Below are 13,158 nucleotides of genomic sequence, written 5' to 3'. Positions count from 1 at the left end.
CCCCACATCCAACAGGAGCAGGAAACGCAATGGGAGGCAGTGCAGCACCCCAAGGTCCCTGAAGTGCCAAAAGAGGGGTGGCATCTCCCTCTTCCATTATCTCTTGGGTGCTGCAAGACCCCAGCTAACTCCTGGCTGCAACCCAGACACCAGCTCCACACCTGGGGATCCATGAGGGAGACAGCACCCAGCACATCCATGGCCCTGAACGCGCTCTGATCGGTTGGTCCTGCCTCCAGTCTCTGCTGGCATCACCCAGGCTGTGCCCTCCTTCCCTTGGAGCCCTTCCTTCCGCCCTGAGAAGAGGGCACCGGGCATGGGGCCAGTGCAGACAGAAACAGGGCAGCACAGCAAAGGCACAAAGAGCAAAAGAGGGAGGAGAATATTGTACATGAAGCAGAAAGGGGTGTGATGAAGGATGGAGCGGGGTTAGGGCTCACCGGACCCCAGCAGCTCGGGTGCAGGATGGTCAGGCTGCTGAGAGCAAGGGTTGCCAACGCATAGGATGAGGAGGACACGAGACACAGCAGGATTTACCCCTCAAGCTCTGCAGACACACACTGCGGAGGGTGCCCATGGCACTGTGGAAGCAGCAGTGAGGAACAGGAGGTGCTGGGACACCCAGCACCCAGGCACAGCCCTGCCAGGAGCCGGAGCCAGCCGCAGGATGCAGAACAAACCTCACCCACACGGGATGCTGCCAAGCCAAGAGCTGTCCTGGCCAGCCCAGAAACAGGCCCGCCAAGCCGTTCCCTGCTGGAAATAATGGGGATCCGAAGAGGGAGGGATTGGGATAAGGGTGGCCCCCAGCCTGCCGCAGCCCCACATGCTTCCCAATGCAAGCTCTTGGGAGGGAGCCATGGGCAGCAAAGGGGTTGAACACTCCAAGAAGTGCCCAGGCTCTGGAATTCAGGATCAGACCCAAAAGCATGAGGAGGCAGGAATCAGCAAGGGAAAACTGGGTGGAATAAGTAAGGGACGTAGCAGCTTGTGAGACTCCAGTGCATCCCCGTGCCATCGGCCACCCACTCTGGGGACAGTCCCATGGGATAATCTGCTCCCAGGGGAATCCACATTCCCAACCATATTACAGAGGGTGGCTGAGACGGGGGGGGGCCCAAAAGCAATCCCTGCTTCACAGTGGCTGCATGGAGTAAAATCCTGGCACAGCCCCAGCAGGATACACAGCAGGGAGCAGGTTACAAGGGAAAAAGGAGGAAAAAAAGGGACCAAAAGCCCAACCACCAGAACTCCTTTTTGGAAGAGGAAAGGACTGACAGGACCTGGCGGAGACGCAGGAGAAAGCCCAGATTTCCCAGTTACTGTGCAGATGTTCTGGACTGAAAACAGAAGACGGCAGAAGCGAATCCATCTCCCCCTCCAGAGACGCCGCAGCCAGGGCATCTGGACTCTGTCTGCAGGCAGGAGAAGCGGCTTCCCCCCCCTGGCTCACCATGGAGCCCTGAGCACCAGAGCATGGGGAGCCCCTTGAGGTGCCCACCCTGGGGCAGCAGCGGCAGCCAGGGCTCTATCCCCGTGCTGGGTTGACCTTGGCACGGTTTCCTCACGGGGAAACTGAAGGGCCTTGTCTTTGCCATGTTTTCACTTCGGGATAACTCATGCTGCCTGCTCTGAGTGTCAGGGGAGAGATGGAGAGAAGGGAATGCAGCTGGTTTAGCAGTGAAGACAAGGAGGGAGGGCAGGAGACACACATACACACACACATATATATATATATTCCCAGCCAGGGTAATGACTGGAATCACTAGCACTTGATCCCCACTCGATGAAAAGCTTCACAGCCAACAAAAGTCAGCCCGCTTCCAGAAACATGCTGGAAGCAGATGGGAGGTGGTGGTGGCAATTTGCTGCTCACCCCACACTCGGGCCCTGAGATGCCTTGGATAGCTGTCTGTCCATCCATCCCTCCCTAGGTCTGTCCATCCTGCTGTAGATGCAAAGGACCAAAGCTGACGCCCTGGATGTGATCCTGCCAGTGATGCAGCACCTTCGTGTCCAGCTCCCTGGGGACCAAGGTGGCTTCCAATGGCCCCATGGAGCCATTGGCCATGGAGCCCTCCACAATTCCAAGGAGGGCAAAGGAATTGGGGGATAATCAAAACCCATGGGAAACCACCCTGCACAGGGCTGCGGTGGGTCCTGCAGGGACAGGACCGAGCCCTGGATGGGCAGGATGCACCCACAATGGAGTCCCCAGTCCCACAAGCAGCAGGTGCCAGGGACACTGTGGATTCCAGCATTCCTCATCCCTGGAAACAGCCTGGGCTCTGTGCTAAGCGTCCCTGGCTGGAAACTACCACAGCTCCTGCCCTCCAGGCTCAGCAGGCAGCTGCCCTTTCCTATGGCAAAGGGGAGGATGCTCCTGGCTGCAGGATCACCACCACCTGTCTCCCCTAATGTCCTTCCCTGGTATTCCAGCTGGGTCTCAGCCTTGTTTTAGCTCTAAAGCAGAAGCCAAAATATCACCAGGAGGAGCAGGGAGAGAACACGGGGGGCAAACCAGTCCCTGTGAACCCTCCTGTTCCCTCTGCATCCCTCATGGGGGTACCAGGACCATCCCCATGCAACCCCAGTTGAAGGCAACCCCAAGACCCATCACCCCGCTGCTCAACCCCTGCCAGCCACAGCACCTCTGGCCTCTCCCTGGGTACCAGGATGGGCATCCCTCAATAAATCCTGCTATGGGTCCTCATTGCAACGGGAGTGGCCCATCCATCGCAAGTGCGAAACAGGGACCGAAGTGCAGCATCTCAGCACTTCTCTAGCTGGAAGAAGCTCCTGCATGGATACCCTTAGTCCCATTTTGCATGTGCTGACAGCATCCAAGCCAGCCTGGTGTAGGCGCAGTGTTCATGGTGCCCCACTGTGGGTCACGGCACGCTCGGCACCGGCTCCTCACCACAACCAGCAGGTTAGAGAAGGAAAGCCAGGGCAGCTGCTGCTCGAGCATGGGTAAACAGATGACTTCAGTCTCCCGAGAGCTACTAAAGCCCGGCAGCACTTGCACTAACAGAGGAAAATAGAGAGAGAAGCAGCAGCATATTCACACCAAGCTGCAAAGTGCACACAGGTAATGTCCTTCTCCTCCTCCCAACCCAAACTCCCTCCTGGATCAAACCCATTCCTCCCCGCTCTGATACTGAAGATCCAAGGAGGGGAAAGAGTCACGCTACAGCCAGACCAGCTGGATGAGGCTGTTTATCCAGCAAGGCTCACGCGTGCCGGGGTGGATGGGGAGCAAACCACAACCTGACCAGGGCTCCAGCATCCTCACTGCGGCACAGGGATGGGAACCAGGCTCTGACAGCCGGGAGCGATGCCTTTGGCAAAGAGGGGTGCGTGCAGGGAGCAGTTCTGCATCCCAAAGGCCGCCTGTCACCTGCAGACGCGTGGCGCTGGTTCTGCAAGGAGCCAAGGCACGCTCGGGGCACCGCTGCTGCCCACCTTGGCAGCAGGGGCACCGGGAGCTGCCGGAGCCCTTGGGCTGGGGCCCAAGGGAAGATTGTGCCGCTGGAAGGGCTCCCATCACCAGCTGCTCACAGCCTGGTATGGCTGGGAGCCTACCACTGCCGAGCTCCAGTGGCTGCTCCTCCAGCTCCCACCCTGCTCCTCATGCACTGGGATGCTCCTGCCCCACCATCATTCCAGATGTGCCCCAAGTCCCCAAAGAGGGCAGTGACCTCCCCAGCACACACTAGAGGGACATGCCCACATCATCCCTTCAAGCCCAGACTGCCTTTTGCTGCAGGGAGGGATGGCAGCATCTGGCCAGAAGCTGCCCAGCAGGATGGAACCAGCAGGAGCTCTTTGGCTGACAGTCCTTCCTGGGGAGCCAGGGAGCATCCTGCTGCGAGCAGCACATGCCGGGAGCTAACTGAGTCCCTGCCACCAAACCCAGCACCGGAACAGATCCAGGGCACAGCAGGCGCCCATTGCAGTGAGTGAGGTGCAAACAGGCTCCTGGCAAACCAGTTGTGCCCAGAAACTTCACAAGTCCCCGGAACCTGCTTGGATAGAAGGAGACAACTCCCTGGCTCCAGCTCAGGCCCCAGGGATGACAACAGTGGGGATGCTGGCACAGCACCAAGCTGGCATCAGAGTGGTGAAAGGCAGCTCTTCCTATTACCAGGGCAGCTGCAGCACCAGGCATCCACAGTGCTATGGCGGTGAGGTTCCTCCTCGCCGGGAAGCAGCTGAAGAGCATCCCATCATGCTGCCCTCTGTCCCGGACGGCTGAGAAAGGCCAAGTGTCTGGATAGAACATCTGTCCATCCGCAACAGCCAGAGCCGGCCGTCCCTCTGCCCCATCTCCCAACTTGGCTCCGCAGACATGGAGCCTGCTCCAAGATGCTCCTGTGGTTGCGAAAGCATCCTCACTGCAGGGGACCAGAGCGGAGCCAGTTCCTCTCCCCAAGGAGTTGCGGGTGGATACTCTGGGGGCGGGGGGGGGTGAGTGAAAGCAGGGATTCCTGGGCAGCATCAGTCTCAGGCCAGCATCCTTGGGCAGGTGCCTGCAGAAGGGAAGCAGCGCCGGAGCGGCTGCCTTTGGGATAGGCAGGGAGAAGGCAAGGGGTGGGTGAAGAATAAATATATAGCAGCCAGCTGGTGAGCTGTGGAGTCAGCACAAGGTCTGGAGAACGCGGCGGCTGGCAGCAGCGAGGGAGCCCTGGTATTTCAGACAGCTGGTACAGCAAGGTCAGCCCAGCCAAAGCACAAGGCCCCTTTGCTGTTCCCCCACACTGGGATTGAAGGACGGACACCCCTGGTTGGAGACCCCAAAGGGGAAAAGCCCCCCACGAGAGACACTGAAACAAAGGGTGAGGATGAGGAGGAAGGCAGCGCGGTTGGGGACAGACCAAACGCTCCCTGACCTCATCGGCAGGAAAAAGCAAGCGGCACATTTTCCTCGTGTTGTTGCTTTGTTTGCCATCTGGGAACACGATCCCGCAGGAGGCCGTGCCCCGAGACATGAAGTCATATCATGATTATATTGCCACCTCCGTGCTGGGATTGAGATCTCATCCGAAAATGCCAGACCCAGCCAGTGTTAGCCTGCGGAGGAAGCTTGCTTTGCTGAAAGGCAATGGAAGCCTCGCTAAAAACATCTTTACATAGACATATGCTACAAACCAAAACAGGTTTATCCCAATAAAGTTGGCTCAAAATACCTTGGCCTGATTTTGCTCTGTATCTGCTAGAATTAGCGATGGCAAAAACGGGCACGAGCACAGACAGAACCACAGAAGCCAACCCAAGCTGGAAGCCAAAAAAACTGGGATGAGCGAGACCAGTTCTGCTTCTCCCTTAGGTTTAAGGTATAAGCGGAAGCCCAGTGCAGCCCATTCCATCCCTCTGGAGCCTATACATGAAGCCTGGGCTGGGGACATGCAGAGGGGCCATCAGCAACCACCCAAAACACTGCCAGTCACCAGAAGGGTCTTGGTTTGCTCCAAAATGAACAGAAGATGAGAACAAGCCAGAGGTCCTGCCCGCCCAGCCACAACCCAGGACCCTTCCTGCACAGGTTTACGATCTCTCATGCTGTGACACATCCCAGTATCCATATTCCCACTGGGAATTTAGCCTGGTGCAATGCGGGAGGAGGGTCAGATGTCACCTCCCACCTCCTGGGTTTGCTTTACGCAGCGCCCAGGAGTTTCAGCTGCTGCTCAGCATCGGTGGGACAAGGTCTAGTTAAGAACACAAGAACTCTTCGATGTTGGCCCAAACCCCATGAGTCTGTTCCCTTGGTCAGGCACAGCCCCACACAACAAGACCCAGGTATTCCCCATAAAGCAGGAAAGGGGCATGGGATAAACCAGAGGATGCTCAGACACCAGCCTGAGGATGGAGCAGGAGAGATGGCAGCAAGCTCTGGGTGCTCCCAAGAAGTGGGATGGCAAATGCATCCAAAGCAAACTCGAACAGCTTTGCTCGAGTTATGGTGGGATTTGAGAGCTTTCCAACCTGAATATATTTGCAGAAAGTTGCATGGAGGGAAAAAATACCAACAAAACCCCCACAAACCAACGGAGCTCACTTTTACAGGTAGGTAACTGCAGCAAGAGCAGTGACAGGCAAAGATGGGATGAGTCAGAAAAGCAGGGAAGCTTTTCCAAGTGCTGGCAGAGAGAAAAAGGATTGAGCAAGCACAAACACGAGCCAGGTCAAGCACAATCAGCACTTGACCTTGGAACAGCAGTGACACAGACCTGTGCCCCTATCGAGAGGGCAGCAGAGCTTAATGGGTGACTGAAACTCTTCAGCAGGTACCGCTGGCCAGGAGCATGGGTCAGCATCACCTCTGGGCACCAGCCAACCCTGGCTGTTTTATGGCCTATTCAATGCAACCAGCCTCAACACCTGCCCTGCTCACAACCACTGCCTGTCCTGCAGCACCACGGGAAAAGCAATTCCCACCTGGCAAAGGGGGTTCCACCACCAGGCAGTTTGTCCGGATCAGGAGGATGAGGCATCATAGTGGTGGCAGCAGCCAACCCAAAGCCAGGAGCCTGGCACTCATAGATCAGCACAGGCCCCCCTTGCAAGGGGCACAGCTGGAAAGATGCATTGTCACAGTGCACATCTGCATGCCTTGGAGGGTACCAAGGGTGACAAGCCATTTGGTGAGGTACCCTTACCAAAGCTCAGCGTTACCATTATCTACCAATGGGAAAACCCAGTCCCACCCCACACAAGCCAGCAACAGCAGGGTTTCTGTAGCAGCCCCTCTGCCAGGCTGACCCTCCTGCAGCAGGTAGGATCACAGACACCACAGAGCATCTCCTGCCCCACTGTTCCCCAGCACTAAGCCAGCAGCAGAGGCACCATCCCACCCAAAATGCCCAAATCTCCACTCTGATGACCCTCAGATGTGAGGTTCCCTTGTTAGCACCTCCAAGCTGTTATAGGCAGGACCTGAGCCCCATCCTGCTCTTGCCACCCTGCTACGAGAGGGGGTATGGGACTGCCTGGTGGCATTCAGTGCATTTATCAGGTGCCTCAAACTTGAGCTGCCTCAGGACAGTAGCAAAACACCAGTCCTATGTGCAGGGGGATGTCAACCCTGGGCATGGGAAAAAGCACTTGTGTTCAATAAACGAAGCTGCAGAGACACAAGGAGGAACAAGGAGATGGCTTTAACCCCTGGTCCCATCTGAAAGGGGTCCTGGGTGTCACACAAGAGTGAAAGGCCTGCCCAGGGTGACTTTCAGCAGCAGGCGTGGCTGAAAGAGGGTACAGTTAAATTAGCCAGGCACCCTACCCAAGCATTAAGCCATGTTTTAAATAACCTTGACATCTGCGATGGGAAGCATGTGCAGACAGGGAGGGGAAAAAGTAAGAGGACCTTCTGGCCAGCCGAAGAGTCACCACCAGGACACAAAGGAGCCCATCAAAGGGAAACGGTCCCTGGATCAGCCGTGCCCTCCCCAGGCAGCTCTGCCTTGCCTCCTTTGCTCTGCCCATTGTAGCAGCCCCTTCGTTTGCTCATTCCCAAGCCCAGAACAAGAGGGAGGAACTAAATAGCATCCCTTCCCCAGGACACCCTCTGTGTCCCAATGGGAGCATGGGAGGAGGACTGGTGTGATGAGAAGTGCAGGTTCCAGGGGGGGTCACTAAGGAATAGCATGGGAAGAACCCCCCAAGCACCCAACACCGACATCCAAGCTGGGACAGAAGTACTGTTCAGCATGTCCCTGTGACATGGACTAGGGACACCAACAGGGCAGAGGTGTGAAATGCCAGCTGTGGACATGCTCTGCCAAAGCATCACCCCCAGGGTTAGCACCACAAGATGCTCACCTGGCTCCCAAACTTTCTGCAGCCACCCATGAAGGGTTCCAGCACCTCTCAAGTACCCGAAGACCAAGGGACAGACAGACAGACAGCATGACCCACATGGGCATCACAACCCATGCAGCCCCACACCATCTCCAACAGCCATAAAAGTCTCCACCACTTCAGAGCAAGTCGTGCATCCAGGAATGACCTACAATGATGCCGAGGCTGTCCGGACCGGGATGACAACAGACTGGGGGAAACCACCCGTAAGCAACAGCATCCAGAGGATTCCCATCGCCGATGCCAACCCATCCTCCCGTGCCATGCTGGCACTGTCCACACCGGCACTGCTCCGGTGCGTGCAGGTCCTGCCCGGTGGCTTCCCAAGCTCCAGAGCTGGCTGAACGGAAAACTCTATTTGTAAGCAGCCAAGGGAGAGTGAACAGGGAGAAAAGGAGCCTGTCTTGGAAGGGCTGGTTTACATTTCTAAAGAAAATGCCAGCGCTCCGGAGAGCCGCAGGGTTCTGGCTACAAACGGAGCCGAAAGGCTTTGAAAATGAACTCAGGGATTTAGGATGCTGGCATTTTACAGAACCTGGCCTGGGGCCTGGTTTGCAGATACAGAGCAGCGGCTCTCCAGCACATTCGTGCAAGATGGAAATTGGAGGGTGGGGGGAAGAAGTAGTTGTTTCCCCATCCCATGAGAAAGGCAAGCTTGTGAGTAGTAAACCTCTGCTCTGCTGATGACCCCCAAAACACCCTGTGTATGCCCACCGGAAGAGCAACATGGGGACCTGGCAGCACCCGGGCTACGGATGAAACACAGGACACCCTTCAGAGCCACAGGGCTCCATCGTGGTGGCTCAGGGATGCTGCATGGGAGTCCCTTGCTGGAGGACAACCAGAGCAGCACAGGTTGGGGTACCCCAGCCCTGAGCCTGCACATCGGCTCCCGGGCTGCAAGAAGGGCTGGGGTTTCTCCAAGGGGAAACCCTTAGATTAAAGCCCATAAAACTGGAGATAACTTGGGAAGTTTCCTACAGCACTGGAGGCCGTGCGCTCCTTTTGAGCTTCCTAAGGATGCTGCTGTGGAGGGCAACACCTCTGGCACCTCTGACCGCCCTTGATGGCCAGTGTTATGGGATCAGGATTTCCTCCCTCGTGCAGGGCTGCAAGCGAGCAGGCGCCAGTAACACAGATACTTCTGCAACAAGACAGGTCTTGGCTCTCCCCACCTCCTGGAAGGATTTTTATCTGCTCTTTCACAGCTTGACAGCTCCAAAAGTTCATTGCTAAAGGCACGCCATCCATTAGCGTTCGCCCCTAGGGACAAGACCCAAAAGGAGAGCATCCATCTATGTCAGCGCTCCACCTCCTCCTCCATGCCAGAGATGGGAAATGCTGGCTGGGGAGGGATGGAGGGATGGGGTCTGTGCCAACCGCCTTACCTTGGGGATGAGAGCCGGGGGTACCACCACCAGTGGCTCCGCTGGGGTCATGCTCTTGCCAGCCAGGACCACGGCACCGCATTCGGTACAAGCACCGATGGTCAGCTGCTTCCCGTCATCCACCAGCAAGCTGTTGGGCACACGGAGGGTGTAGAGGAAGACCGGCAGCCTGGCCACTTGAACCGCTTTTAATCCAAGGCATCGCTTCTTCTCCTGCCGGCAGAAGAAGCAGACGAAAGTCTCCACTTTGTACTGCCGGGACCAGGCGCTGCTGGGGTGGTGCGAGTTCCTGCCCTCGTGCTGCAGCCACTGCCCCAGCAGGTCATGGTAGCACAGGATGCAAGTGGACACCAGTCCAGTCGAGTCGGCCGGTCTGGCCCTTGGGGCGGGTGGGTAGACTGTCAGGAAGGGGAAAAAGGGCTCTTTCTCCCCAAATCGCCCCGGTGGGTTGACATTGAGCTGGAACTCTTTGCCGGCTCCCAGCTCGGCACCGCAGATGTAGCAGACAGAGGTGGGACCAGGCTTGATGGCAGGGTGGCCGGCTAAGCCACTGGGGTCACCGGCGGAGAAGACCTGGTGGTACCTCCCCAGGAAGCTCTGCACCGAGGTGATGAGCTCCTCGTTGTGGCAGGCCCTGTACATGGCCCAGAGGTCCTGCAAGACGATGAAGCACTTGCGGCAGCTGCTCACCTCCCAGTGCTTGTTCAGTCCCTTGGCACTGGGTGGGCAAGGCAGGAGGCTGATGAAGGGGAAATGCATGGTGTTCTTCGCATTGCCGTTGATGACCTTGGCCGCCACCAGCCTTGCCTCCTTGCTGCACTCCTCCCCGCACAGGTAGCAAGCCTCGGGTACCAGCGGGACGCCTGCCCCATCCTCCTTCAGCACTCGGCGGCCCTTGGCAGGCATGGCCCCGGCGTTGAGGGGCACCACGTAGAGCCGCTGCAGCACGGGCACGTTGGCCAGCTCGAAGCTTTGCCACTGCTGCATGAGGGAGGCGAAGCAGCAGGGACACACGAGGGTGCTGCCGGCAGGCGAGAGGGGCTGGGCGCCCGGCGGGGGGCTGTGAAGCCAAAGGAAGGGGAAGAAGGGCGCTGGGGAAGTCTTCTCCTGCTTCTGCACGTGGACGCGGTGCTGGGTGGTGGGTGACAAGGGGCTGCCGCAGATATAGCAGGCGGTGCCCGATGCCCAAGTGGGCCGCTCGCTGCCTTCCTCCTCCTCCTCCTCCTCCTCGCTGGTGATGTTGATCTCGCTGTCCTCCGAGGAGCAGCAGGGCGGCCCCCTCTTGCCCGCAGCCGCCGCCGGGGGGGTCCGCGCAGCGCCGCCCGCCCCTTCGGGCTCCGAGAGGGGCTCGGCGTCGGAGAGCTCCGAGAGGTCGGAGCCGGCTGCCGGCCCTTCCTCCCCCTCCTCCTCCTCTTCTTCTTCCTCCTCCTCCTCCTCCTCCTGGCCGGAGGGGCGGCGCGGCGGCGCGGTGGGGTCCCAGCCCGCCGCCCCCCGCCGCAGCCCGGCTCCCCCCGCTGCCGCCGCCGCCGCCGCCTCGCACTGATGGGGCCGCTTGAGCCAGTACATGCGCTTCTCCACCGGCGTGCGGCTGCGCTCGAAGGAGTCCCACTGCTCGCCCAGGAAACAGCGGCAGACGGCGCAGACCAAGGCGCAGCCCTCCGCCGAGACGGCGCGGGCGCCGGGCGCCGGTTCCTGGTGCTGGAGGAAGGGAAAGAAGGGTCGGTGGTCGCGGGGGGGTCGCACTTGAAGCTTCAGCTCTTTGCCGCGGCTGATGCCGCCGCCGCAGATGAAGCAGCAGAGCGGAGGCGCCGGGGGCTGCGGAGCCCCGGGGCCGCCCGCCGCCGCCTCGCCGTTCGTTAACGCGGCCATCAGCCGCTGCTTGCGGGAGAGCGGCGCCGGCGCCCCCGGCCCCGCCGCGCTCATCGCCGCCCCCGGCTCATCCCGCGGCTCCGCCGGACACGCAGGCTCGGGGGGCGGGTTTGCCGGAGCGCTCCCCCCCCGACACCACCAACCGCCCGCCTCCTCCCGCCGCAGGGAAGGCAACGGGAAAGGAGAAAATGCAATAATAAAAAGAAATTAAAGGGAAAAAAAGAAAAAAAAACCACAAATAAAAGATCCAAAAAGCGACGGGAAACGCAAAACCTCTTCCCCCCAAACAACAACAACAAAAAGTTCGGTGCGAAAGTTTGGGTGCCGCTGGCGGCGCGGAGGAAGGGCGGCTGCTGGCCGCCTCCCGGCCCCGGCGCCCCCGGCCCGGCTCCTCCCCGGCCCCCCCGCTGCGACCTGCCTGCAAAAAGGGGGGGGGGGGGGGGCGCCGGGGGAGGAACGAGCCGCAGCAACACCCCCCTCACCGACAGCGCGGAGGGACCCCAATGGGGGGGAATGGGATAAAGGGGGTGGGGGGCATTGAGCAGCCCACCCCACCGAGGGGGCTTATCGGGGGCGGCCCGCACGCGTTGCTCCCTCCCACCCCATCAGCGCCGTCCCTTCGGCACTGCGCGGCCTTTTGTGCGGCTCCCCCTCCCCTGGGCGGCGTGTTCCGGCACCGCGTCCGCACGGGCAGGACGGAGCCCGCAGTACTCTGCCCTTCACAGCGCTGCCCACCAGCCCTGAACTCAGCGTCCCAGCCGCCCGGTGATTTATTTCGCGTTTAAAAAGCCCTGCTGCTGTTCCAGTTCAATACCAGATTCTATTTCCCGCTCGGTCCTAAAATGCTGCATCGCTTTGCCACTCACTGGTAAATAGCTGATGTGTTCCCAGCCGGAGTTGGCTGCGTTTCAGCGACGCATGCAATAATCCCGGTATATCCTTACCTGCCTTGCAGCCTGTGATAAGATTTAATGCTTGTAAAGCACTTTGCTGTCCTTGGACAATAGGCACCACGGAAGTGCAAACTGTACTGAGGTCCAGCCACAATTAAACCTGACTTATTAACCACCCGAGCATCTAAGTCAGCATGCCCACCGTCTCGGCACAGCTCTCCCAATAAAAACAATATATTAGTAGCTGTAAGGATATATTTAAGCAGACGTTTTAGGAGGAAGCCTGCACACGGCAGTACTGTTGAGTCTGAGTTCATGGAAAGTCACTGCAACATCCCTTGTCCTGTCCTTGCAAAGCCCTGAGCCTGTGTCCTGCCTCCTGAGTTACCTTAAATCACAACAGCCTGTCCTGCTGAAGGTGCTGTGCAGGGTTAAACCCAAGGAGGCAAGGTTGGTCGTTGCAATAGGACACAGGGACATAGGGACAGGGGACTGAGAGCCTAAGCCACGCATCAGCACATCCTGGTGCAGAAAAGCAGCATCATCCCCATTCCTCTTCCTCATCAGCCCCAGTGTGAGCACAACTCTCACCCTTGGGGCACCCCAGCTACCCCCGTCTTGGGTTGACCAGCCCTTCATGTCATCTCCCACCCGGACCACGGGTGACGGCGTCCGGCGCTCCCCGGCAACTGGCCATGAGATCAAGCAGATTGTGTGACATCAGCTGGAGCGCGGGCAGGGGCCAGGAGGGCTCTTCGGGGACCCGGATCCAGTTTCCACGCAGATGGCTCCGGCAGTAAAGAAGCAAGGGGGGGGTGGGAGGCGACACACAAAGCGGGGAACACGATACCTTGGGGAGAACGGACTCGATGGGGCTGGGTTCTTTTTTCCAGGGGTTTCCAGAAGACAGCAAGGCCTCGTTTATTTTCCCTTTATTTATAGGCCTGATGTGGTGGCTGCTCTATGCACCGAGGGCACGGGGAGCGCGGCATGTGGCGGGGTGGCCATGACTCAGATGTTCTGTAGAGGTGCACGTGGTCTCTCAGTGTCACCCCCCCGCCCTTTGACCGGATGGGAAGGGGCAATCCGGGTGGGATGGGGTCCTGGACCCCAGGCAGCAGCACCACCACCGGATCAGGGAATGC

At 58.9% G+C, this 13,158-nt stretch overlaps 1 protein-coding gene across 2 annotated transcripts in view; it reads right to left on the bottom strand.

Annotated features, from left to right (window-relative positions):
- The window catches only part of GSE1 (Gse1 coiled-coil protein), a 98,784-nt gene extending 87,559 nt beyond the window's left edge, over positions 1 to 11,225 (bottom strand). The window contains exon 1 of one of the 2 annotated variants that reach the window (XM_065661491.1): positions 9,252 to 11,225. In XM_065661491.1, coding sequence (XP_065517563.1) covers positions 9,252 to 11,174 — 1,923 coding nt within the window. In that variant the 5' untranslated portion in view covers positions 11,175 to 11,225. The remainder of the gene's footprint in view (positions 1 to 9,251) is intronic. The other variant, XM_065661492.1, reaches the window with a different exon arrangement.
- Between the last annotated feature and the right edge of the window lie 1,933 nt (positions 11,226 to 13,158).

Source organism: Lathamus discolor, chromosome Z (assembly GCF_037157495.1).
Source record: "Lathamus discolor isolate bLatDis1 chromosome Z, bLatDis1.hap1, whole genome shotgun sequence".
In the NCBI taxonomy this organism is placed as follows: Eukaryota; Metazoa; Chordata; class Aves; order Psittaciformes; family Psittacidae; genus Lathamus; species Lathamus discolor.
This window is presented reverse-complemented; position numbering and strand designations above follow the sequence as displayed.